Source organism: Podarcis muralis, chromosome 15 (genome assembly GCF_964188315.1).
Source record: "Podarcis muralis chromosome 15, rPodMur119.hap1.1, whole genome shotgun sequence".
Classification (NCBI taxonomy): domain Eukaryota; kingdom Metazoa; phylum Chordata; class Lepidosauria; order Squamata; family Lacertidae; genus Podarcis; species Podarcis muralis.
This window is the reverse complement of record NC_135669.1, coordinates 30,956,985-30,984,591: the sequence shown is the minus strand read 5'-3', so window position 1 is coordinate 30,984,591 and position 27,607 is coordinate 30,956,985. Positions and strand designations below refer to the sequence as shown.

General features: G+C 46.8%; 1 protein-coding gene across 3 annotated transcripts; it reads right to left on the bottom strand.

Annotated features, from left to right (window-relative positions):
* Window positions 1-350: 350 nt before the first annotated feature.
* On the bottom strand, window positions 351-26,057 carry RABGEF1 (RAB guanine nucleotide exchange factor 1). 3 transcript variants are annotated; one of them, XM_028707318.2, is made up of 10 exons: window positions 25,956-26,057; window positions 18,264-18,452; window positions 17,160-17,326; window positions 10,377-10,397; window positions 9,136-9,302; window positions 8,462-8,543; window positions 7,311-7,443; window positions 5,509-5,600; window positions 3,631-3,887; window positions 351-1,916 (listed from the first exon to the last, which is right to left on the bottom strand). In XM_028707318.2, exons 2-10 carry the CDS (start codon window positions 18,440-18,442, stop codon window positions 1,518-1,520), a joined length of 1,497 nt encoding a protein of 498 aa, XP_028563151.2. In that variant the 5' UTR covers window positions 18,443-18,452; window positions 25,956-26,057; the 3' UTR covers window positions 351-1,517. The 3 variants fall into 3 exon arrangements, with proteins under 3 accessions (XP_028563151.2, XP_028563152.2, XP_028563153.2); XM_028707319.2 differs by having other exon boundaries at window positions 25,992-26,014; XM_028707320.2 differs by lacking the exon at window positions 10,377-10,397.
* Between the last annotated feature and the right edge of the window lie 1,550 nt (window positions 26,058-27,607).

Genomic DNA, 27,607 nt, shown 5'->3' with positions numbered 1-27,607 from the left:
GTAAGACGCACTCGTACTGTATATCCATAAAAGTGACACCTGCAACTTCAAGAGGTTGAGGATTCCACAGAATCTCGTCCCACTAATGTGTCAAATAATACGGGGAAAGGCAGGGAAAGGGGAAGAGGGCTGGTGTGGTCTTCTGCAGCCATTACACATTCCATGTCTCTACCCTGGCCGGCCTTCTTTCACCCTGCAGGTACAGATCTGGTCCTCGCATTGCACTAAAGCCAGGCTGAAATTCCAGATAGAAGTGAACATTACAGGGCTACGTATATACACGCTGTCCAGTTTTCTCTAACACAGGGTGTCATTTTGCCACAATTACAAATAATGCTTTGCAATGAAAAAACATTTCAAGGTTGTTATTTTTTTTAAAGGGAGAATGGCCACACTTTTCGAGCACGTTTAATCCCACACTGATGATGGGCCAAATCCTGTTTGCTTTTAGAGCAGTGATAACTGGCTCATAAACATGTGGGTCCTGCCCGATTTTGCTGACTTCGAAGAGACCCAGTTGTGCTGAAGGACAACACAGGAAGAAAGGGTTATTTTCATCTCTCTCTCTCTCTGTATAAATTCAGCTTGCACCCACCCAGGTGCCCTCTCCAGATGTTTTGAAATACAGCTCCCATCAGCCCCAGCCAGCATAGGACACATAGGACAAGTTCAAAACATCAGGAGGGCACCAGATTAGGGGAGGCCAGAGTAACTGGATGAGGAATTGTGAATATTGAGGAGATGGCCTTGGTCAAGGTATACAGTTAAGATAAAGCAAACTGTTTCCCACTACAAGGTTCTAACTTCCTGCCATTCCACCTCCCCACAATTCCTGGGGAGGGGAAAAAAAAACCTGTAAGCAGTAAATTTAACTCATTGACGGTAAAGAAACAAAAACCAACATTTAGCATTCCTTACCAGATGCCATGCAGGTGAAAGCACAAGCCCAATATTGCAAACCTATTTACAATTGTTAAATATTTACTTTACAACATATTTCCTTCTCCCCGCCCCCAAGAAGGAATAAAAGAGTACCATTCTAGCTTTTTTTACCTACAACTTGGCATCCCTTGCAAAGTGCTGATAACCACCTTATTTTTTATTTTTGAAGCAGGAAAAAAATACCAGCAAAAACTTCACTTAAAAAAAGAGAAACAAACCAAATACCACACACACACACACACACACACACACACATGCATACCTGGAAGGGAGAACAGGGGGAGCAGAGAAAAAAACCACCTGTGTTTCTTAAAAATTATACCGGATTTGTGTAAAAAGGAAGAAGTTAAACTGGTTTCGAGGAACACACAAAACCCACAGCCCTCATAGTAGCTGGCTAACTCTGGCTAAAATAAGTATCATGTGACACACTTGCCAGCAAACAGTACCTTTAAAATGTGCCGGTTTTAAATTCCTCTGATTTTCCTGCCCCTCTTTAGCCCACTCCCCAAGCAGAGGAAAGCGGGGTGGGGGACAGAGAGGGAGGGATGTCTCTGAGCCCCGGAAGGTGCTCATCACCCAGCGTAAACCTGGGGCTGCAATGGAGGCGGCAGCTTGTCATTCTCCACGTTTTCAGAGTCAATGGCAGCCAAGGCCGGATTGGGGGGCTTGATTTCCAAGGGATACTTCTCCACGATCTCCTGGACCTCCTTGGTGATCCCGTCAGTCCAGTCAATGAGGTCCCGCTCGAGTTTTTTGGCCTCGCTCACAATCCTCTCCTGCCGCTCGTTGAGCTGGGAGAGGAGGTCAAGGTTCCTGTACATCTGCCGGACTCCTACGCAGACGTCGGCCGGCCAGCTCTCCGGCTCCTGCTTTTTCGGGGATGCTTGGCCGGACATGTAGCGGTCAAAGTCTTCCTCACTCAGGTTGAGGGACTGGGCATCCAGCTTCTCTATGAAGGCGACAGCACAGCACTGGAGGCAGAGGGAAATGCACCACATTTATTCCCACGCTACACAAAGCACAAGATCCATACACACACATAGCACGCCCGACTAGCTAAGCCACTGTTTTTATTCCAGCTGCTTGAAGTTACTCTTGAGCAGCGGCCGTGGAAGAAAAGGGCGAATTCTATGGTAGGGAGCGTTAGGAAAGGAACTGAAAATGAAACAGGCAATATCACAGTTGTTGCTGGCATCCATCTGTCTCGAGAGACAATGGAGTGTGCCTTCAGGGGTGAAGTCTAACTGCTATGTTAGCAGCAGCAATGTGACCTCCCTGGGCCGGCACAAGCCTGGACAGTGTGTAGGGGGGTCCTGGGCTGCCCAGAGAACAAGACCCCACCCCCAGCCTTGCCAATGTAGTCCAAAGGAAAGCAGGGCAATATGTTGGCACCAGCTTGGCTGGAGGAGGTGCCGGAAGGAGGCGTACAAGGCACCATCCAACCACCTTAGGGACTCCACTCTGGATATGTGTAGGGTTTAGACCTTATCCCTTTCTTCTCCTGAAAATATCCCGCAAGGCAGCGAGGTTTAGGATCAGTTTTCCTTTTTCTAGATGGGCTGCCTTCCCAGGTTGATGAGCCCCATCTGCCCCTCACTTCCCTCTACAGCACAGGCAGAAAATGCCTTATTGTCGTTGGACCCATGACTGGTCTCGTCCGCTCAATCCAGAACCTGCCTTTGCATGTAGGGGAAGTCCCTAACTCCATCAAATACTCTCACCTGGTTTAGCTGGCCAGTTGAAGCTGTTTCTCGGGGTGTGGCCACTGTTCAATGCTGACAGCTTTTAGGAGCCACAGGTGAGAGCTGAGTGCAGGGTAGGGACCAAAGGTGGATGAACTACCCCAGGAGGAACACAATGTGTCCCCCACCAGAGGTACTAGCCCTCCCCTAACACCATTATTCAAATCTATGGTGCAAGTGCATTTGGAATAATGTGCAGAGTTCTGGCCACCTCAACTAGCAGGAGACTCCAATTCATCAGTTCATCAGTATCAGTCTTTAGTATCAGTCTCATTAGAAAAATAAAAATGTGGCTCCCTTCTACAATTGAAGACTTATACAGACTCACAACAACTTGCATATAAACGCAGACTTAGACAAATTCAATGATATTTGGAATCCACTCTTACAAATACTGTAACAGGTTAAGATCTGGTGAAGTGCAATAACAACTTTGTAAAGTATAGAGTTTTGGGTTTTTTCCCTCTCCCCTTTATTTTCCCTTCTACACAGGTGCTGTCTCTCTTTTTCTCTTTTTTTATTTACGTCCCACCATGTTTAGTGCACATATAATTATGTACCTTTTGAACTTGCAATAAAGACGTCTGGGGAGAGAAAAACTTGCAGGAGACTCTCCCAGACTGCAATCAGCTGGGTGTACAAGGGATGATAAGGTGGTCTCTCAAATAACCAGGCCCTGAGCTATATAGGGACTTAGCCCAGCAGCAAATCGACAGCCAGTGCAAATCCCACAAGCAAGGCGTCATGTGCTGGTGGCATTTGCCCCCCTCCCCCGGCAAACCAGTTGCCTCCATCTGCACCAGCTGCAGCCTCTGGACCAACCCCAAGGGCAGCCCCACACACAGCGCATCGCAGTAGTCCAGTCACGAGGTTACCAATGCATGGGCAGCTGTAACAATGAACCAGCCCCTGCTTCCTGCCCCCCACCCCCCGATGTACCTACCAGGTTTGTAAAGTAGTAACCATCTTCGCCAGACATCAGCCGGCTGGGATTGCAGAACCGGGTGATATACTGGATGTTGGACTGGAGGCGAGGAGGGTTCCCCTTCAGGACAATGTAGATGAGGGTGGGCAGGAAGTCATCGGCCGAAGCCGGCTCGTCCTTCGTGGTCCGGATGGCGGTGAAGATGTGTTTGCTGCAGCTGGTGATGCAGGCCAGCTTGTCCCGGGGGACACGCTTGGAATCCATCTCAATGATGTCTGCGAGACACGGGAGAAGCCAGAGGGTTATGCAGGGGTGCATTCTCCAGCAGCCATGTGCCCACAGAGGCTCTGGCAGATAGGAAGGTCAGAGGCTCTGGTCCATCCGGGTCAGCACTGCTGACACTGAACGGCAGCAGCTCTCCAAGGTTTTGTGCTGCTATACAAGCCGGTGGCACAACCGCATTTGGAATGCGGGATGCAGTTCCAGTTACCTCCCCTCATATTGTAGAGGTTCAGAAAAGGTCAAGGGGGTGAAGAGGCAAAGGTTGCAGCCTTTGGGGTGTTTTGGCTTGGAGAGAAGGCAAGCCGAATGCGCCCTCTACAAAACTATGCATGGCATGGGGGAGGCAGGTAGAGAAAAGTTTTTCTCCCTCTCGTCCTACTCGTGGGTACCCACGGAAGCTGAACGTTGGAAAATTCAGGATGGACAAAAGGAAGTAACTTCATGCAGCACAAACGGCGGAACTCCCTGCCACAGGAGGCAAAGGCGGCCACCAATTTGGGTGGCTTTAGAAGAGGATTGGACAAATACGTGGAGAAAGGTATTGATGACTACTATCTATGTCCTGGGACACGGGTGGCGCTGTGGGTTAAACCACGGAGCCTAAGACTTGCCGATCAGAAGGTCAGCGGTTCAAATCCCCGCAATGGGGTGAGCTCCCGTTGCTCAGTCCCTGCTCCTACCAACCCAGCAGTTTGAAAGCACGTCAAAGTGCAAGTAGATAAATAGGTACCGCTCCGGCAGGAAGGTAAACGGCGTTTCCGTACGCTGCTCTGGTTCGCCAGAAGCAGCTTAGTCATGCTGGCCACATGACCCGGAAGCTGTACGCCGGCTCCCTCGGCCAGAAAAGCGAGATGAGCGCCGCAACCCCAGAGTCGGCCATGACTGGACCTAATGGTCAGGGGTCCCTTTACCTTTATCTATGTCCTGCCTCCACATCTGGAGGCAGCAATGCTGCTGAATTTCTGCTGGTTTCCCTTTTTGGCATCTGGCTGGCCACTGTGAGAACAGGAGGCTGGACTAGATGGGTCTTTGGCCTGACCCTTGAGACTCTTCTGGTGTCCTTGGGACTCTCCCTAGGCCACGCTCTCTCACCACCGCTACTTCCTATTCTTCTGGAGTGTTTCTGCCTAGCTGGAATAAGCCCTTTAACTCTGGAGAACACAGGTGCATGTATGTACAGTTTTCTGACTTAGGTGTGGCCCGAAATGTAGCCTACTTTTCCCTCTGGCTCTCACAGTTAGGTAGCCCTACCTGGAGATACTGAGGACCTGGACCTAGTAGAGCTTTCTGTGGGTAGTGCATGTGTTCTACTGCTGAGCTTATGGCCCTGAGCAATAAACATTGGGGAATCTTGTAAGAAACACAAAGATGCCCCTGTTTCTTGAGCGGTCAATCCCAATCCAATCTTGGATTGTTTTCCATGGAAACATGCAGAGAAAGCCACACACCATGGGCTGCATCCATGTTCTTGAGGGCCGCCTGTTATGGTGCTTTAGCAGAGAGACATATTTGTTTCTGTGTCGGTGATTTTAAGGCTGGGCAATGGTCTTGCAAAGAGATCATGGCATTGCACCCGCCCTTGCGCCAGCTGGGACCCAGCATCCCTCGGCATACCTGTGATGGCCTTTACGACCATGTCGGAGACTTCGGGGATTTCTTCATTGACAGGAACACAGAGCATCTGAGGAGTGACCCAGTGCAAAGCTCTGAAAGTAGAGGAGGAGAGAAAGAGGAAGCTCTTAAGAAATCAAGTTGGTAGAGCATGAGACTCTTAATCTCAGGGTTGTGGGTTTGAGCCCCATGTCGGGCGAAAGATTCCTGCATTGCAGGGGGTTGGACTAGATGACCCTCATGGTCCCATCCAACTCTACAATTCTAAGATTATGGATTTTGGGGAAGCAAAGTTACAGCTACACTTAAAGCACTCTCTTGTCGCTTTAGCAGACACGGAGAACCCCAGAACTGTAGTTTGTCCAGGGTGCTGGGAATTATAGACTGATGTGGTCAACCCCCTTAAATGAACTACAGTTCCCAGGATTCTTTGGGGGAAGCCATGACTGTGGCGTGAGAGTGCTCACGTATGGCATGAATGTGGCTGTAGTTTAACCTTCTTGGCAAACTAACATGCTCAAAAAGCTGAAAATATTTTAAAGCAAGACTTAAAAAAAAAAGCAGAAAAAATGTGAGAAAAAAATATTATAAAAACTGAACACAACCACCAACTACTTATTTTTTTATTTCTGCGGCTTGGTGTGCTAATATATAATCTTCAAATGAAATTGATTTAATCTTATTTGTAAAATTAGTAACTAACCCATGTAATACTCCTTTCTGAACCTGATGTCCTGCGGTAAAAACCATGTAAAAATAAAAACTTACAATTAAGTAAATTACAGGGATGAATAGCAGAAAATTGCTTTTTCAAAACATCGTTTTGCTGCTGCTATTGTTATTCTGTTTTTAACATAGTGTACAGAATACAAATTACAAGACATTAATCCTCCTTTCATTATCAGGAGCAGCCCGATTAGACATTCATCACTAGGGATATACCATGCACCATTTTGTTTTAAAGGCTGATGGACCAAAGTTGACTGTAGCAGAAAATTTATTGGGGGGGAGGGATGAGACATGCAAGAGGAATCCAGCTAAAAATGTATATTTGATAGTACGCAGTGGCCTCTAACTTGCATGACCCAACTACAGGGTCAGGTTCCCCCACCTGCCACTCAAAAATCTGTGTGGATGGGCAAGATCCCCAAGCAACATTGGTTGCTGGCTTGAAAACTACAGGGGCTGAGACAAAAGAGCACACAAAGGCTTATAAATGGGCTACTCGTGATTACTGTGACTGTGTAAAAGTCCTGTGGAAAGCTCTGCCACTGGAGAGTCAAGCAGACGCCTTCTGTGCTAACTTTTAAATGCCTGCTGATTTTTTCCCCCTATTCTGCCAGGCTTATGCAGGTAATTAAGAATGCATCGTCTTCCACAATGGGTAATGAATGTCTGCTTTTCAAAAACGAAAATGATAGTTTTTGGTATGATTTTCTCTTTTTATTGCTATACATTTTTAATTGCTATACAGTGGTATAAAAATATGTAATAAAATGAATTCAAAATCCCTTGCGTTCCTTGTCATGCTAGGGTCAGTGGTAACCCACCCAGACTGTGTTTTGTTTTAGCTTAGTGGACTATACTCCTGCTTGTTTTTACATTTTTTTATTTGTTTGCATACTTTACCAAAAAGGTCATTTTGAAACTTTTTTTTTTAATGGGGGTTTACAAACGAGGCAAGGACACCCCTTGGTGCCACCCTGAAGCAGGCAGAAGCGTAGCAACTACATACAGGCTTATCAAGCTGACTGAAGGCAGAGCAACTTCCCCCAAGGGGGCAGCCCGCCTTCCCAGAGCCACACCTGATCCTCCTTTGGACAGCAAGGTCTTTCTTCTCATCCTCCGTGGTTTCTGGGCAAAAAACGTATTTGTAAAGCCGAGTCATGACGTACTTCTCGATCTGGTCCATCGCCTTCTCCGCTTTTTCTGGAGACACTGAAAAAAAGACATGCTGAGATCAAAGAATACCTGGCTTCCCCCACGCAGTTCGAAGAAGCGGAGGCAGGGTCTGCACCAAGTTCCACCTGTTTTTAGCCAACTGCTGCCTGAGAAAACACCTGAGCATCTTCTAGTCAGGAGCCCTCCTTTAAGAGCTGTCCTGCTAGATCAGACCAGGAGTGAGCTCCCTTGAACCAGCAAACTCGTTCAGCCCCTTATGTATGCTACTGCTGCGGCCCGTGTTTTGTTAGCCCATAAATGGAAAGCGAGCGAGGTCCCAATCAAAGGAGAATGGCAACTTAAGTTGCCAGAATATGTGCAGCTTGCAGACTTAACATACAGAAAAAGAGAAGAAGAACATACGTTTAGAGAAGATTGGCAAATGTTTATTGAATATATGGGAAATTATTGTGTGTAGCTGAAAACGCTGGCAGCATTAAGATAAATTCAACAGTGTAAAGAAGTTTTGATGGATGCAATAATAGAATACTGAATTGTATAGTTTTTGTAAAATATGCAGGGATTAATGATACGTAAAATGAACCATGGAAAGAGAAGAAGGGAAGTCACTGATATCTTAAGGATGTAAAAATGAGTATTTTAAACTGTAAAACAGAAAATTTAATAAAAATTATATACAAAAAAAAGAAAAGGAAAGGAAACTCATTCAGCCCAGACACTGAGATCCAGCTCCAGTTCCAAGGGCCTTCTGGTGGTTCCCTCATTGCAAGAAGCGAGATTACAGGGAATCAGGCAGAGGGCCAGTTGCTGGAAACCACAGGAGGGGAGAGTGCTGCTTGAGGGTTTCCCACAGACATCTGGTTGGCCGCTGTGAGCAAGATGGGGTAGCTGTGAGGTCCAACTGTGAGGTTACCAATGAATGGACAACTGTGTTCAAGCTTTCCCAATCCCAGAACGGCCGTAGCTGTTTTGCAACCGAAGCTGTAATATGTGTGCATGCCTCCCTCCCAAGCCCCACTACCTATCAGCAGCTAAGAGCAGAAATGAGAAATACCTTTCCAGCGGCTCTGCAACTTATCTGCCACGTTCTGGTAGAAGTCCTGGGCGTATTCGGACTGTTCCTCAATACTCAGGTCCTGGAAAAGAGCACCAGTCGCGCAGGTGAGAACAGGCAGTGCAAAGTTACAAGAAAGAAGATTACAACGAAACATCAGGAAGAACTTTCTGACGGCAGTAGCTGCTCAGCTGTGGAACAGACTACTTCAAAAGGTGGTCCACCTTCCAATGAAAACAGAGGCTGGATGGCATCCTGTCAGAGGGTCTTCAGATGTGACGCCTGCATTGGTTTTCCTCAATATCTATTTCCAAAGCTTCCCCCTTGTTTGCCAACTGTCCCCAAAAAACCAACATAAAATCTGAGTGGATTATTTTAAGATGTGGCAGCTCCATCTGGGCCAAATTTCAAATATTCCTGCAGTAAAGACTGAAGTACGTATGCATACTTTCCCCATAAATATAACAAAAGCATACTACTTGAGCAGATAATCAGGACATTCGCATTCTTTAAAGGGGCATAGTTATTTTCTATTTTCACAAGTCAGCTCAACACCTAATATACATTAATTTCACTCCTTCAAAAGCAAGTCCCTGGTTTCAATTCCACCCACCCTCACTCCCAGAGCCTCCGACGGAAAGCGAGGCCTCTCCGCTCTTGCGACAGGGACCTACCCGCTTGTGATGCATGTTTTCCAAAAAGTGTTTGCACTGCTTGTAGATCTCCTGGCCGGATTTATGGTATGTCTTGAGAAACTCAATGAACTCCTTGGACACCCGGTCCGTTTCGATGCTGACTTGCCGGCTGATCGAAGGGCTGGGAGCCTTAGCGTCTGGGACATCTACGGGAGAGAAGACGGCACAACCCTTAGGGCACCCCATTATTTGACTTCTGCCAGGTTTATATTATGAACTGCAAAGGGTTCACTAACCATTCCATTTGGAATGTTGAGAAAGTCCGTGGTGCGCCTGTCATAAAATGGCTGCCAAGGGAGGGGGAGAACACAAAATGGTTGCCACCTCGAAAAGAGCAGAAATAGCAGCCAAAAAATGGTGTGGGCACTGGGGGGGGGGGATCAACATTGCATCTATCCTCTGTTCGGAAGGGAAGGGAAGAAGTGGGTATCCAATTTTGGCATGTTCAATGTAGGGAAAGCCAAGCCAGTGCAAACAGAAACTGAGCTGGAGGAGCAAAGGGTTTCCCCTGCGCTGTGGATTTTTGAGGTGATCTTTCGCTGGCGCCAGAGGAGGTACTGGCACCCTCATGGCCCCCTATGCCATAGAATAATGGTTTGGGAGAACTGTACCTGAGTAGATGCTTTATATGCAGAAAGCACAAAGCTCCATCCAGGCACTTCCAGATTGACAAGGTTTCCTCTCCCTCAGATGTTGCCTGGGGGCAGCCTTACCACCAGACTGCCTCAGTGGGAAAGATGGGAAGCAGGCAGCTCACTCCATCAGCTTTGCCAAAAGTACAGCTGCTTTAGGCACCTCCTGCTCCTGAACTGCAACGGCTAGTCGTTCTAAGAACTGTGCTGTAGGGGATTGGACTAAATGACCCTCAGCTGTACCTTCTAACTCTACCATTCTATGATTCCATGGTGCCTGAGTTTGGATTTTCCTCTTCCCTGCCCATTCCTTTTCCGTTGTATGCCGCACTTTCTGTTTATGGATTGTCAGCCTGTGTGGGCAGGAACTGTCTTGATGCAATTGACTGCATGCTAGCCGCTATGGGAGCCCTTTCGGCCAAAGAGCAGGCTCCAATAGATAAATTAAGCAATGCAATGTTTTAAAACGGCCACCAGCCCCGATCAAAAACAAGACAAGACAGCATTCCGCAGGTTGCAAACAAAAAGGCGCAAGCAAAGCCAAACACTGTCATGGTGCGCTCCAAAATGCAGCGGAAAGTCACCCACCTCTCCGTTTGCCAACCAGGACTGTTCGGAATGGAAGGATGGAGCGTGAGAAGGCGACGCGAATGGAGCAGGGCAGACGAGCGAAAAGCGATGGAACGAACAGAGAGAGGGAGAAGGGGGGAGAGAGAGAGAGAGAGAGAGAGAACAAAACACAGGACAGTCTCAGTTTGCGTTTCACAAATACAACAGCGAGCAAAGCACAAATGTGTCAGAGGCAGGGCACACGATGACAGATGTCGGTTTGCAGCAGGGAGGGGAAGACACCAGGAGGCGTTTCACCATTTTAGGCTGGGGCCCAGGCTACCTGGAAGATCGCATCTCCCTGTACAAATCTGCCCAGGTGCTAATGTCCTCGGGGAGCACCTTCCCTGTGTCCCTGGCAATCTGAAAGAGAGCCTCTTCTGTGGCTGCTCCCACATTCCACATTGTGAGATCCCCTTCCGAGAGGTCATGCTAAGATCTTGCTGTTCAGAGAGGCCTTTGGAAACTAAGGTGCAGGCAATTAACCTGATATATTTTAACTACTAACTAGGTTTTTTATGACTAATTTGTGTTTTGCAACAATGTTTTTAAGTGGGGGAAGCTGCCTCAAATCCCAGCTTGGGAGAAGGTGTGGGATATAAATAGATTAAATAATAACCCTTCACAGGGTTGCTGTGGGGGCTAAATAAGGAAGGGCAGAGCCATGTATGCCACCTTGAGCTCCTTGGAGAAAAGAAAAGGTGGGATACAAATGTTAAATAATGGCTGTTCAGCAACCATTGCATCCAACCACCAGGAGCTCCTTAGTATGCAGTGATGCAAGATGGCAATGAATTGCTTATCACTGCTCTGTGGCAGGGCTGGTCCAGGTAAGCTGACCTTCCCACCGGAGCAACTTCTTTTAAACATGCACAAAAACTCTCCTCTTTTAACCTATTTCCAGCTACCTGACTTCTGAGTGCCTTCCCTCTGCATTATACATACTTACACACACACACTTTCCCCCCTTCTTTCATCCCCTTTCCCCCACCTTCTTTCCTTCTCTTCTTCCTTCATCTCTTTCTTCCCCCTTTCTTTTTTCCTTCTTTCCTGCTATGGTATCTTCTCTCTTACATATCCTGTCTCAATTATTATTATCACTATCAGTTTTATTTCAATGCACCTCTCTCTACTGATTTCCGGGGGGCAGGGGGAAGAGGGAGAGAGAGCGTGTCCCTTTCATATTTGCTTAGACTAACCTCATTTCCAATGGATGGGGTAAGGAAATTAAGTACGTACAGACCTAACAAAATTGAATATCAACTTTTTTGTATTTTAGGCACCCCCTCCCCCCTAAAAAAAAAGAAAGCCATGATGAGGCACCACTAAGATGTCTGAACCACATGGCAATACAAATGAGTTTATCTGAGCTTTTTAAACACAAACAAAAAGCACTTACACCCTTTTTGGGTTTGTGTATCTAGCTCAGGGGCAGGGGCACGAGAGAGGGAAAATGTATGGATTAGGAAATTAGTGGGGCTGTGGGACTGAGCACAAGACACACACACACAAACACAGAAACACACACTGAAGACAGAGAGTGTCCAGGAAACAGTGTTCTACCCAAAGAGGATACACAGCCTGGCATTATCTTTTAAGTGACTTCTACATGGGGGTCTTGAAGACGTGCAACTGGTCACACCAAGCGTCTTCACTGTTGACTTTGCTGCAGCCCAATGTACACGGCGGAGGCTTAAAAGCACGCCTGCCCCTTTGGAGCCCCTTTCACACAAACACCAAACCCCCCAAACCATTTACTTGAACAGGTGGGGCGGGGGATAGGAAGGTGGAGACTCACCGCAAGACACAGAAACACACAGGAAGCTCAAAGGCAGGCAAAGCATCAGTGAAAACTGTCATCTAGAGGAACATCCACATCAGCCTAAAGCCTCGCACTACGGTTGTGCCACTTTCCTGGCTAAGCAAGTGCCAGAGGATTGTAATTTCTCCAGGACTACAGGAAGCAATGTGTTCCTTCTTCAGAGTCCCCCCTCCCCCCGCTTGAGGGGCAGGGAGTGGGGTTATAGTCCTCCAGCCACTGCCAGGCTCCATCTCCCATCAGCCCCAACCCTTGGTCAAGAGTCGATGAGAGTTGTGGTTAAGATAAGAAGAAGAGCCCAGCTGAATCAGGCCCACTTATGTCTAGCATCCTCTTCTCACAGTGGCCAACCAGATGCCTGTGAGAACTCGAACGCAGTACCAGAGCACAAGAGCCCTCTCCTTTCCTGTGGTTTCCAGCAACCACTATTCAGAAGCATCACTGTAACTGTTGAGGGAGAGCATAACCATCATGGCTAGTAGCCATCAACAGCCCTCTTTTACTTCAAAAATACGAGATCCACCTTTTAGGTGAGGAGGGAGGGAGTACAATTTCTTGAAACAGCCAATCAGGGCAGCTCATAAGAAGTTTGGCAAAAAGCAGCAAGGAAGAGGAGAGCCCTACTGTGATCAGAAGAACACAAAGAAGTAGTGCTCAGGAAAAGCTGGGGGACCTAAGGGAGGGCTGCAGCTCAGTGGCAGAGCATCTGCTTTGAATGCAGAAGGTCCCAGGTTCAATACCCAGTATCTCTGGTTGAGCTGGTTGCTCTGTCTGAAACCTCTGGAGAGAGGCTGCCTGCCAGTGTAGACAATACTGAGCCAGATGGTCCAATGGCCCAACAGAAAGGCAGCTTTCTGTGAAACAAGAGTTGTACCGCCCTGTAGTTTAAGCACATCAGATCTAGCTCTGTGGCAGCAGGGAAGAGCCACAGCTCAGTGGTGGAGAGCATCTGCTTTGCACGCAAAAACGTCCAAGGTACAATCCCCAGCATCTCCAGGTAGCTCTGGGAATACTCTAACTGGAGAGTTGCTGCCAGTCAATGTAGGAAGCACCATGTTAAATGGACCAACATCTGCCTTAGCGTAATATAAGGCTGTTTCCTGGGTTCCCATCAGCCTTCCGGACAGATATGGTGAATGGGCAATGTGTCGTGCAAGCACAACAGAAACCATGTAGGAAGCTGTTTATATGAAAATTGGATCCCACAGAACCCTTGAAAAAACAGGTTAGGGAAAGGCAAAGAAACAGAAACAAAAACCGCTGCAGACAGAAAAGCTTGGATTCGGAAAGCCAAAAAAAGTGCAGGATACGGCTGTGGATACACACAGCTCTCTTTTTATTCCTTAAAAACTTGTTTCTAGTCCTTATTGGGACAAAGGTAGGGTTGGAAGTGTGTGGGTTAAGACTGCTTAATTTTTAGAAGCAAGAAAACTGGTCAAGCAACTGGAGGGGGAGCATCTTCCCCAATACTAACCACCTCAGACCCTATGACCAGCAAGTGAGGCCTTCTTGGTGGTGCTGACCCACAACTGAGCCTTTTCAGTGGAGGTTCCCTGGTTGCGGAATACCTTCCCTAGTGAAGTGTGATTGTCTCCCTCCTTATTCAGGAGAAATGTTCCTATTGACCCAGGTGCATATGGAGACTGAAGAAGACTGTTCCTGGCAACCCTGAGAACATGGGATGGAAAAATGTGTTTAATGGCCTGTAGAGTAATTTTTTGAACGGTAAACTGATTGTAGATGTTTTTTATTATGTTTTTAGAATGTTTTAAAATGTTTGCTTTGTTTTTGTTTCAAATGGTACATCTGTTTGCTGCCCATGGCTCCTCAGTGAAGAGGAGCCGAATATAAACTGGACTGAATTGAACTGAAAAATAAAATAAAATTAATTCAGAGTCCCTGCCCCTCCCAAGACTAGCAAAACTAGAATTATGTAAGGTCAGTCAATTTGCAGACTAGGGGCAGAGTCATAGTGTGTGGTTATAATTACGACAAAGGGCACCTTCAGCCCTGTTCTATTTCTACATTCAAAGACTTGCTTTTTTAAAGGAAGAAGAACACTAATAGTTGACCTAAAAAAAATTAGAAATAATATAATCTCATTTCTGTCACATACAACTCCTAATTTCCCCTTTTCACTGTTATGGCCTGGAGGGGCAGCTTTGATCCAACAGCTTCTATCTCTCAGAGCTTTTTTAAAAAATCTGCCCTTCTTACAGCCGGAAGGAAATATTCCAATTCAGAACAGTCTCAAGGCCTGAGAATTTTTAGTTTTGCTTAAAACCTAAGAAAAGAAACATCAATGCACACAAGAGACTCCATTATGCACATTCAACACTTTTGTAAGTTAAAACCGTGTGGAATGCAGCAAGTCTTTTTATCCATATTTTCTTGAAGGAAAGAACCAAGTTTTTAGGCTCCTAAGCTAGCTTCTGGAATGTTTTAATTACATTTATAACCCTCCCTTCCTCCCAAAGGAACATGGGTAGCTTCTGGCTTCTTATTTTATTTATCTAAACAAGATTTACATACTGCTTAATGGCAAGAAACTCTCTAAGAAAAAGCCCCTGCAGGCCCCCAGCAAATTGCAGAGCAGCCTTTGCTGATCAGGTGCTCTCCAGAGGTTCTGGACTACAATTCCCATCAGCCCCTGGGCAGCTGCCTGCTCCTTCCACAGCAGCTAAGGTCGTCTGACAAAGTCCTCCTGGCTGTGCTGCAGCCTGCAGAGACTTGCCTGACTGCGACCAGCGGGAGGACATCCTCATGGAATAGCCTCTCTTCCGAATCCAGGCAGGCGCATACACAGAATACCCTTCAGCATCTCACTAAAAGCATATTCTCTCCCACCTTTGCTAGACCCTGATACCAGGTGATCACAACAGCTTGAAATATATCTGCTCTGACCCGATGCCAGCTGCTATTTTATTTATTCTGCAGGTATTTTTGTACACAGCCTTGTGATGCTTAAATACCTAAGAACACAAGAGGAGCCTGCTGGCCCATCTAGTCCAGCATCCTGCTCTCACAGTGGCCACCCAGATGCCTCTTCTGGGAAGCCTGCAAGCAGGACCTGAGCACCACAGCTCTCTCTCCTCCTGCAGTTTCCAGAACAACTGGTATTCAAAGCATTGCTGCGTCCAACCGCAGAGGCAGAGTAAAGCCATCACGGCTTGCAGACAAGGCTAGCCTTCTTATCCTCCATGAACTTGTCTGATCCTTTTTTAAAACCATCCATATCGGTGGCCATCACTGCCTCCTGCGGAAGCAGGTTCCACAGTTCGCTCAGTGCAGCCCCTCCATGTTCTTGCATCCTCATAGTAAAATTGCTCCCTTCTACAGTGGTACCTCTGGTTGCGAACGGGATCTGTTCCAGAGGCCCATTCGCAACATGAAAAGAATGCAACCTGCAGCGGCACGTCTGCGCACACGCAGGTTGTGATTTGCCGCTTCTGCGCATGTGTGTGACATCATGTTTGCGCTTCTGCGCATGCGCAAGTGGCGAAACCCGGAAGTAACCCTTTCCGGCACTTCCAGGTTGCCGCAGGACGTAACCTGAAAGAACATAACATGAGGTATGACTGTATTGAACTGTAACTTTCTACTCCATAGCCCAAGCTAGCAGAGGTAGAAATACCAATGTAGCATAATGGTTAGGACTATGGTTGGGACTACGACCTGGGAGACTAGGGTTCGAATCCCCACTCAGCCATGAAGCTCACTGGGCAACTTCGAGGGCCACTCACTGCCTCTCAACTTAACTGACCCTCACTGGGTTGTTGTGGGGGATTAAATGAGGAGAGAAGGCAACCATGTATGCCACCTCGTACTCCTTGGAGAAAAGGTGGGACAAAAATGCAATATATCAATAAATAGTAAGACTGCTGCTTTAGTTCTTTGCTTAACTTGAGTCGTGGTCTTGGCCCTTCCGGCAGAAAGCTCAACCAAAATAACAGAACCGCTATTTGTGTCGTCTTGCAGGGAAATGATGAACGCGCTCAATTTGAAGGACTGCGGTGTTTCCAATTCCAACACGAGAAAGGTGGTAAGGAAGCAGTTTGATCAATTGATGAGAGGCGCTATGGGAGCTACTCCTGGCACAACCCTAGCTTTGGATTCGGCAAAGCTGCTAAAATGAGCAGAGAGGCAGGTTTGGTGCGGCTGGGCCGCGTTACCTTCAGCAGGAGAAGAGAGTTCCCAGGGTGGAGTAAAAATCTCCTTCAAGTCCCTGAGAAGGTTATCAGCACTGAGCTCCTTCCCAAGCTGTCCGGACTTAACGCTGGACTCCTGAGCGGCTGGAACAAATGCAAAGAAGGCAAGGACTCCCAAGGGTGACACAGTTAAGGGAGAGGGAGGAGAGGAGAGACCAAAGACCTGGCAGTTCTTGTTCACAGACAGGAAGAGAGGCCCTGATGAAGCGCAGGTAGTTTTATAGTTTTGGAAGTGTGGGATAGGACTTGCTGAGAAGGGCGCGTGAAGGGGTTAAAACAGGCAGAGAGGGGAATCTCCCAGTGCCTATGCTGTGTCTTCCTGCCCCTGTCCTTTGAAACTGCAGACTGATACTCTTGGGTTGCAAGGTCTCGCTTCCACAAGGCCTTGGCCCCAGCCCCCTTCTTCCAACCCTGCACAGAAAGGCCATCTCAAAAATCATCTCTGCTGAGAACAAAGGACCAAACATGGCTCTCAATGCTGTCATTAGCTGTAACGTTTCCTTTACAATAAAGGTAATGCAGCTGTATGTGCTGTGGGTTTTGCACTTTGAGAGCTCTGCTGGCTTATCGTAAAATAATATTTTTCCGAGTTAGGAAACCAAGTGATTTAAGAGTCTGGAAAGGGCCACAATAATTGCTGTCTACCAATCCAAAAGACTAGTGAAATAGAAAAACTTGAAATCATTACCCAGCTGCTGTTTTTAAAAGCCCCCCTAACCACTCCCCCCCCCTTACCCTTCTTAGTTCCAGGTCGAGATGACGCCCCAAAGAATTTCTTCACCGTCGTCACCTTCCGTGATTTCTCGTTGGTTTTCTTCTCCTCAAACTTGGTGAATGTGAGCGACTGAGCCCCTTGAGGGTGCTGAGTGCTTGCGTAGGCCTCCTCCTCCTCACGCTGAAGCCTGCAACCGGGTGGAGAAAACAGAGCCACAGTTAGTTCCAGCAAGAAGCACGGCAGCTGGGAATCCCTCCTGTCTCCTCCAGGGTCAGATTCAGGCTCCACAATAAAATCAGGTCACACATTTAAGCCAGGCTTCTGGCCTACACCTTGCAGCAGGCTGGGAATGGCAATACTATAGACTGCAGTAAGTGTAGACCATTTCTGAATGTGCCCCCCCCCCCCCGCAAGCAGAAGAATTAGCAGATCAAGCATAATGGTTTTATCTCGCTCATTTCACAGTCTGCCAACTTTCTACTTGCAGAAATTTCATTTATTCATTTGCACCCAGAGCACAAGAATGTGATCCCTTTATACTGTGTGAAAGGATGTTGAGGTCCATTCCAATGCGTGAGCACACACGCACGTACACAAACACCAAGCATAAGAATTCCGAAAGCTTTGTTCTACCCTATCCAGACAACTGCCCAACCAATTTTATTTCCCCTTAACTGTCCCAGGAGGGTTGGCAGTGCAAGAACATAGACAATCAGCTGCTAGACCAAGAACGGAGACAATCAGCTGCTAGACCATATACAGCGGTGTCTCAGTTCTCAAACAAAATCCGTTCTGGATACTGAGATAGAGGGACCAGTGTTCTGATTCAGCATGAGCTGGCTTCCCATGTTCCTTACTGCTTCCCACGGCTTCCCATGTTCCTTGCTCTCCACATTGCAGTTTCAGCACAGACATGACCAAAACGCCCCCCTCTCAGTCACACACACATACACTTCAGCTGTCCCCACCCGACATCCTACCAAAGAACTGACATCTTACTAAGCATTATCTTTGTAGAGGGCTGTTTAAAAAAGCAATTCAAGCCACAGATTAACATGCAATTTGTGGCAAATGCTACAAAAGCTGGAGCTAAGCATTTCTCCCTGGCGCCAACACCTCCTTACCTCTCAGCCAGCTCCCAGTCCTCCTGGATTTGCTTCTGCCTGGCCTTTTGGTACTCCTCCCTCCAGCACTTGGAGCAGAAGCCCTGCCAAGCCGGGTTGCCATAGTAACCGCATCCTTTCTTGCAGAGCAGTTCGGACTGGTCCACGTGGATGCCTCGGCGTTCCGACTTCAGGCTCATCTTGCTCCTGCTGTGGTGGGAGGGAAAAGGGGGTTGTTTTTAAATGTCACTCAAATAAGTAAAAGTGAGGGAGGTCCTACACAAATCAAAGAAACCAGCTGGGGAAAGTGGCATGTGCAATGCCAGGAATAAAATGCCACACAGCACCTCCCCTCCCTAGTTTCTCAGGAGTTCAAGATAGGTAATAATAAAATGCTACTGGAGCAAAGCCATCTTCCAAGTTGCAGAGCTCCTGTTATGCAATCCTAGAAATCCTTCTTTCTCAACGTGGAGCCCTCCAGATGTTTTGCATTACAATCCTCATCAGTCCCTGCCAGCACAGCTGCATGTTGCTGGGGGCCAATGGGAGCTGTAGTTCAAAACATCTGGAGGGCACCAGGATGGGGAAAGATGTCATAGAGTGTTGTAACTAGATAGATTAGCAATGAGTCCCATGAGTCTCATCATGGAGGAGAAGGCTATCAATGGCTACGAGCAGGGATGGCTCAGCTGTGCCGTCATGGTCAGAGGCAGCAATGCTTCCAGATACCAGCTGCTGGAAGCCACCACAAGAGAGAAAGCAGATTTCCCACAGGTTTCCCACTGTGAGAACAGGATGCTGGACTAGATGGGCCATTGGCCTGATCCAGCAGGCTCCTCTCATGTTCTTAGAAGGTAATACGCTGCAAGATTTAGCAGCAAAAGGAAACACACACACACTGGCCAAGACAGTCCAGAACTTGAGCTATAAACATAAAATGGTTCCAAAAAACAAGATTTAAGGCCAAGCTAAATAGCAGCCTGGCTGGTGGGCAGCTTATCTGCACTGGAAAGAGAGAAAGTCTTGGCACCAAAATCACTACGGGAGGTTGTCAACTATTTCACCAACCTGCCCACCCAAAATATGAGTGCTGTTTGACTGAGGCTATGCCATGCTTTGCATTCAGGGACTGTAGTTTTTACATATGCATCCCTCTTATGATGGCAATGCCTAGAGTGGGCAACACAGGGCTATGTGTAGTCTGTGTGTAAAACAGGTCTGTGACTATCATTCTTCCACCATTCTGGCAGAGATGAGTCAGGCTGCAGAAAAAGCCAGGGGTTCTCCCCCTCCTGCTGTGACCAGCTCACCTCCCCCCTGGTCTCCCAGAACCAGAAGACGGCAAAGCAAAGACAGAAGAGGGATGAAGAGGGTGGAGCAGACAGGCATGGCAACGAAGTTTCAGATTGCTTGGGATGGAATCAGGGGCGGAGGAAGAGACTTAGGCAACTGTGGAAAGGCCAGGGACCTTCAGTCTGCACAACTGCCTTATAGGAGCAAGATTTACTGGGACGAGTTGCTGGGCTCACTAGGCCCAGCCTCCTGAGTTGACCTTGTTTCCTTGAATAGAAAGTTAACTCTACTAACGCCATGTAATTTATTGTCATCCTGCTCCTGACAGCCAGCGACTCACACCCCAAACATAAGAGAAACAGCCTCATGGCATCATGTGATAAGAATATGAGTTCACAGCAATTCAGTATAATTGCAGGAACAAGAGGCCAACTGCGGAAAACTATCAAGACAGCACAGAGAGAAAATGCATTATCAGCCACCCTGATAGCTATGAAGTTATCACCAGGACCTAGAAGGAAAAACTGACACTGTCAAGATTTGTCATGCAAGGTAGGCGCTTTTGTGCAACTCACTCAACGTGTGTCTGCAAGGAGATTATGCAAGGGCTAGTCAAGCAAACTGTGTCCCGCCCAGTGGGTGGAGGCCTGCAAGGGCAGTCTGTCATTCCTTCAAATGACCAAAATAAAACAAGTCAGCAAGGAGGGCCCAGTTGGGGCAGGAGCTGTGTGCAAAAGCAACCTGCATAGAGCTGGTAGGCAAGGGAAGTGGTCACTGCACAACAAGATGCAAATATGAAAAATATACAGAGATTAAAACTGGAGGTAGAGTGTTCATCCAAAGGGAGAGAGAATCCAAGAGTAACATCTTTATTGGAACTAAACAGTCACCAAGCAAGAAAGCACTGAGTTCCTCAGCATTCTTCTTCATGTTAGGGGTGTTTTGTTGTTGGTTTTTTTTGCTTAACATAAAAAAATTGAGAAAGAAATAATGCCGCTGTACAAGACTGAAGAGCCCCAGAATCTGCACATTTCAAGTTGGAACAGGGGAAGTGACATGCAGAATTACTCAGCCTAGGCCATCCTTGAAGCAAGGAGCTCTCATTCTACCCAACCTCTCCATCCAGAAAGACAGGGAAAATATCCTTCTGCCGAAGATGGTGAGGAGCTTCTTGGTTTAGCTGTCCCAGTGACCTCACTCAGAATAAGGGAACTGCACAGGTTCATACGGAACAAGGAACAAACAGAAAATGATTAAGCTTGTCCTAACTAAGCCACGAGAAAGCAAGCAAGTCTTCTGCTGTTCCTCAGGAACAGCTGACAACCAGTGAATGAAAACACCCTTTTTCTAAGTAGGAGGTTGAAAGCAAACTTGGCAGCCCAGCGCTGATGGGGAAAGAGGAGAGCTGCCTTTGCAGGCCAGGAATACATCTAAGAGTGTGCAAATGTTTGCTCCTGCTGAGTCAAACACGCAGAGGCACTCAGGCAGAGGCACTCAGGAATGACACCGGTATGCAAGAAGCCTTGGGAACAGAAAGGACCGGGATGACTTCATCATCAGGATTTTCCATGAATCCTCTGCAGGATCTAGGAGGCAACTCGACTCCACAGCCGCACTCAGCACACAGTGGGATAGCTGCCCTTGACCCATTTAATACAGAAAGGTGCTGAGAAAGAGGGGGAGAGGGAGGCGTTCTGCAACCCCTGACAGGCATTTTAAAAAGGCAGTCAAGTTGTGAGGTCACCAGAGAATCATGGGGAGGGGCTGAGCTGCCTGCAAGTCAAGACAGCAGCCAGAGCTAGAAAGCTGTGGGGTGAGGAGCTCATTTTTATAAGGGCAGCAGTGTCAATCTGCTACACAAAGTGCAACGGAAACAGTAGCCGTGCAGCATTCCAGCAGCTACATCTGAAAAATGGGGTGGACAAGGGAGGGAAGGGCAAGAGCCCAGGGGGAAAATCAGTTCCCAGAAAATCCTCTTTAACACAGTTACCAATCTCTTGCTAGTGACAGAAATGGTGGCGGGGGGTGAAAGAGAGGGCACAAACACAACTGGGTCCTGGATTTAGCCATGTGGTGTCCAAATGCTGATCTTCTGCGCACAGGGTAGGGTATTCAACTTGTACCAGAAAGTCTGGGGTGCACACATCCACTCAAGGGGGTGGGAGGACCTCTTTAGCAGTTTCGCTTTCCAAACCACAGTAACATACCAACATCAAAATTGTTCTTCCAGCACAAGCCCCTAACATTTCCAAGCTTGCTTCCCCAACGCACCCCGCCCTTTTCCGATCTAATAAACTAATCAGCTCCAGATGATTAATCTTCAGAACAAACTGGCTGTAGCCACGTCTGCGCTAGAGGCAGCACTAGGCTCAGTGGCCTGGGGAAATGCAAGGGGCAACAGGCAGGGACAGAGGGAGAGAACTGGGATTCAAGCTGCAGGAAGGACCGAGGAAAGGAAGTTGGAGTCTTCCTCTAGTTTCAGAACTCCAAGCATCGTTTTTCTTCAAAAGCGTGAGAGAAACACGAAGAAAAAACACTAGGCAGATTGTTGTGCTGATGGGTCGCCATCAGCGAAGAGCCACCGTCTCTTCCTGGTACAGCACACTGTGCTGTGTATGCAAAAGGTCCCTTCAGTTATGGGATGCCTTAGGCTGAATCAGTTGGCCCCTTTAACTCAGAACTGTTTACACTGGCAGCAGCTCTCTAGGGTTTCAGACTCAGGTTTCTCCCAGTGCTACCCAGAGAGGCCAAGGATGGAAGCTGAGCCCTTCTGCATGCAAAGCAGACACCCAACCACTGAGCTACAGCATTTGCCCTTTAGGAGAACCATTGAATTGTAGAGGTGGAAAGGATCCTTAGGATCATCTAGTCCAGCCCCCTGCAATGCAGGAATATGCAGCTGTTCCATAAGGTATCAAACCGGCAACTTTGGTGTTATCAGCACCACGCTCTAACCAACCAAGCTACCCAGGCTGAAGAGATGGGAGAGGACTCTTTATAAGAGACTCTGGACAGCTGCTGTTAGTGAAAAGTCAACAGCACTAGGGGACATGAGCCCAGCCAGATGGGCGGGGTATAAATAAATAAATTATTAGTATTAGTATTAGTATTAGTATTAGTATTAATATTATTATTATTATTAACAAGAGTAAGGCATCTTCATATGTCCATATACACTTCAGTTTAGTGTGTCTACAGGTAGATTTTTAAATCTGCTCACAGGACAGAAATGTCTGTTTACCTCCTTACACTCAATTCTCTGTTTACCCCCATAGGAAGCCTCCCCACCGCCTCTACCTCCCTTGGGGTAAGTGTTAGAAATTAACCAAGCGTCCGGCACGTTTTGCGACTGACACTGGCCCAATTGTAACCACGTGGAGATATCTGGATGCCATGTTGGCAACAGACATCTCCATCTAGCTGGCCCCTCCAGCTCTCTTAAGCAGATAAGCAGAAGAGCTTCCTTTTATCCTGCCTTTTTCTCCAAGGAGCCGCTCCTCAGTTAATTCCTCCAATAACCCTGTGAGGTAGTTTAAGAGGCTGTGACTGACTCAAGGTCACCCAGTGAGCTTCATGACTAAGAGGGGATTTGAACCCTGATCTCCCAGGTCTTAAGTCTGACACTAACCACTGCACCACACTGGCTTCCTAGAGTACTTCTGCTATGGGGCAGCTATAAAAATTAAGTAGATGATGAATATGAGGAACGCAAAATGTCACTTAGAGAAGGATATGAAATATTGTCCTTGCAGCTTGAATTTGTTTTATGCTGGATTGTTTTATTTAATGTGTTGTAAGCTGCTTGGATATTTTTTCCTTTTTGGATGTGGAACTCCCTGCCACTGGAGATTAGTCTTAAATTTGCCTAGTGGAAGAAACAAATTGCTGCATTTTATAGGCTAAGGCCCTCAGGAGCAGGAACCTGCCTTTTTGTGATGCTACAAAAATAATATTGTTTATCCCAGCTCAGGGAACTGAAGGTGGTGTAAGGCCGGGGGGTGGGCAGAAAGTAGATTAGGATCTACTGGTAGATCTCTGATTTATAGCAGCAAAGGGTGCTAACTCCCAATTGTTTAACGAAAGCAGTAACTAAAAAAAAAAAAACACCCACCCACAGCTCATGGAATAACAGAATTGTAGAGTTGAAAGGGACCCTGAGAGTCATCTAGTCCAACCCCCTGCAATGCAGGAATAAATTACTTTCCTAGAAAACAACACTTGGGGGAAAGCAAATAGTGATCTTTTGTGGGTCAGAACATGAGATCCAAATTCTGGTACTGGTTACAAAAATTCCTTGACTGATCACATGCTCAGAATACCTGTTGCATAATTCTTGGTGTACATGCATCCACCTGTCCCCAGTCCACACTCCCATTTGTCTCCTGACAACCACCCTGCAACACTGACTAGTTTATTATTGCATTTAACAGTGATGTCAACATAATGCTAAAATAAATAAAATTCATATAATACTGCTAATCATAATAATGTTAAGCTCCCAGCTTATGTTGGGGGGGCAGCTCCCATGACTCATTTAAAAAGTTAAGACAAATTACTACAATCTACACACACAGTTAGTAAGTTGACAACAAAACATGATTACCTCCATACCAACAGTTGGAAAACAACATGCTAACTTCCCAAGCAAAAAAAAAAAAAAATCTGCATAAGCCTGTAAATCACTATTAAAGTAACTCAAAAACTAATTATACTTTATCACACAACAGTTCTATTTATAGTTTTAAGTTTCCAGTTTATGCAAGAGGGACCTTTGCACTCTTCCTCCAAAGGCAGGGAAGACCAGCCCATCTATAATTGCTTCTTCACCATGATTTTTTTAAACAGTAATACTAAATTTAATTCCAGTTTTATCTACTGTTGTTAAGTCTTTATATACAATGTAATTACATATTCTATATAGAGTATAGAATTGTAGGTAACCTATCATTTGTGGTCATAAAGGACCACCTTGTCCTCAGGGGAGGAGAGACGTGACCCACTACGCAACACTTAGGGTGGCGTCCAACTCAAAAAGTCAACCACTGAAGTCATTGTTACTCAAGCCCACTGATTTCATTGTAACCAGTGTTGGTCCTACTCAGAGTAGGCTCACTGAAATGAATGGGCATGACTTCCTAAAGGTAAAGGGACCCCTGACCATTAGGTCCAGTCGTGGCCGACTCTGGGGTTGCAGTGCTCATCTCGCTTTATTGGCTGAGGGAGCCAGTGTACAGCTTCCGGGTCATGTGGCCAGCATGACTAAGCCACTTCTAGTGAAGCAGAGCAGCGCACGGAAACACCGTTTACCTTCCCGCCGAAGCGGTACCTATTTATCTACTTGCACTTTGACGTGCTTTCGAACTGCTAGGTTGGCAGGAGCTGGGATGGAGCAACGGGAGCTCACCCCGTCGTGGGGATTTAAACCGCCGACCTTCTGATCCACAAGTCCTAGGCTCTTAGGCCCCTTCATTTTGGTGGGTCTGCTCTTGAGTGCAGTTTAAATGGAAGCAACTCAACGGATCTACTGCCAGGTACGACTATTACTATTATTAATTTATCCCTTTATAGATCACCTTTCACTTACCGTAAGTCTCAAGGACAATGACAGCCATATAATCAAAACAATAGGTTGAAAAACGGTTTTAAAAATCAAAGATATGTTTGAAAAGGCAGAGACCTCAAAACATTCATGCAGCTGGAAACAGCAACTAACATTTGATAAGATCCATAATGCTAAAATTATTTTTAACAAACGATACTATAATACACTGGTAATATAATGTACAGTTGATCCATACGTAATAAAGATGTAATAAGGTAGATATAATGCATTAACTGATAAGCAGAGAGTTATAGTTAACTTGCAAAATAAAGCCGTCGTAAATATGATTTACACAACATATCTTTCACTTTGATCTTAGCCACATAATAGGATGGGTTGCACCCAACTAAGCTCTACCCAAAGCTGAACCTGTGAAACCCCTGAACCTAACTGAGACAGTGTGGTGTAGTGGTTAAAGTGTTGGGCTGAGAGCAGGGTTCAAATCCCCATTAAACCATGCAGCTCCCTGGGTGACCTTGGGCCAGTCCCTGTCTCTCAGCCTAGCCTACCTCACAGGGTCGTTGTGGGGATTACACGGAGAAGGGGAGAGAAGAACCACGTTCCCCACTTGAGCTCCTCGGCGGGGAAGAAGGTGGGACATCAATGCAATAGATAAATTAACAACAGCAGGGCCATTCGGTGACAAACACGATTAATTACAGCAATTAAAGCTCCCAGATTACTCAGTAAGGAAGGAGAGATGGGATGGGGGAGGGTGAGGGGTCCTTTCACTCTCCTTTCCCCCCACCCCCAAACTCCATAGTGTTTTGAAACCCCTTTTCCCCTCCCTCTTCTGCCCCACAGCCAGCCAGGCTCACCTGGGGGGCCCTTCGCCGCCTCCTGCGTCTCCTCACCAGCTTGTTTCTCCTTCTTCCTCCTCCTCCTTCCCCCGCCCTTCGGCGTCCTTGCGTCACTTCCGCAGCGGGACAAGCGAAGGGCGGCGCCGGGCGTCCGAGCGCCCTGAGCACGTGACGGAGGCTGACAGAGGGGCGGGGCAGGGCGGGACCGAGGGCGGAACTTCATAGACGCTGTAGAGATATGGAAGTTTGTAGAGATGTAGGTAGCCGCTCGCTTCCGGGTCCCCGTGTGGATAGCCCGGCTTAACGCGCGGAAGCACCGCTCGTGTGCACGTGTGCAGTCATGACGAGCACGAGAGCTCTTTTGCCTCTTCGCGAAGCCAATTGTTGGTGCATGTCTCACACATACCCAAAAAGGAGGGAAGAGCGTGAGTGGGAAAAGTTCCCCATTCCTGATATAGAATTATTATTTTTTAAGTAAAGTCAAGGTTTTTTTTGGGGGGGGGATATTTGGGAGCTGTTTTTACAAACACACACAGAGAGAGAAAGATAAGAGTGCTGAGAATTGGGGATACTGTAAATTGTTCTGTACACCATGCTACGCACCTGTGCAGCTAAAAGGTAGTTTTGTTGTCTGTATTATTTTTTTAATGTTTGTACCCCCTCACCCTGTCTATTATTATTATTATTATTATTAACCACTAATACCCCACCCATCTGTTTTGGCATGCACAAGGGGTAGGCATCATTGTGTCCTTTCATATGTTGGACTCCAAGCCCCATCAGGCAGTAGTGGTGTAGTGGTTAGTGTCAGGCTAGGACATGGGAGACCTGGGTTCAAATCCCTGCTCAGCCCTATCTCAGCCTAACCTACCTCACAAGGTTGTTGTGAAGATAAAATGGGAAGTGGGGGGAACAATATACTCCACCTTGAGCTCCTTGTAAGCAATGGTGGGATATAAAATGTAAAGTAATTATCATTATACCAGCATTGCCAGTTACCAGGAATGGTGACAGTTAGTGTCTGTCAATTGGAGAGCATCATGTTGGCTGGCTGCCAGAACTATTTTAAGAGCTACTGCTTCAAGATCTGATACCTGAGTGTGCTTTTTTCCTCCTCCCTTCCTGTCCCTTTTTCCTCATCTTTCATTGCTTTTTTTAGGTTGTAAACCTGAGGACAGAGACTAGCTTGCTGTTGTTTTTTGAAGCTATTCTGGCAGAAAATAAAAGTGGTAGGGGGTCTCCTAAAGGGAAGAGCATATTATGATACCCACCCAGCCCTGCTTTTAGTGTTTGGCAGCCTTAAAAAAAGATAATTGTGAGCTCAGTTAGATAGTGATCATAGTGAGATAATTTATTGCACGTTACTGAGACACAACATGTTTCAATACAAAATATGGGCTGTAAAAGGGGAGAGAAGTGAAATAACATACTTAAATGGTTTTATCATTGCAATATCCACTGTTTGAAGACAACAAATAACTCCCACCTTGCAAATCCATTTACATTTCTCATTTTTGCAGAAGGCATTGAAGGTCATAATGCATAGAGACATCTGGGTAAAATATACTCTTAAAGAAATGTTTTAACAGTCATAATGAATTGCTTGCCAAATCTACTAAAGGAGTATGCTCAGAATCCTTTTTTATCTCCCCATAAACGAACATCAGCTT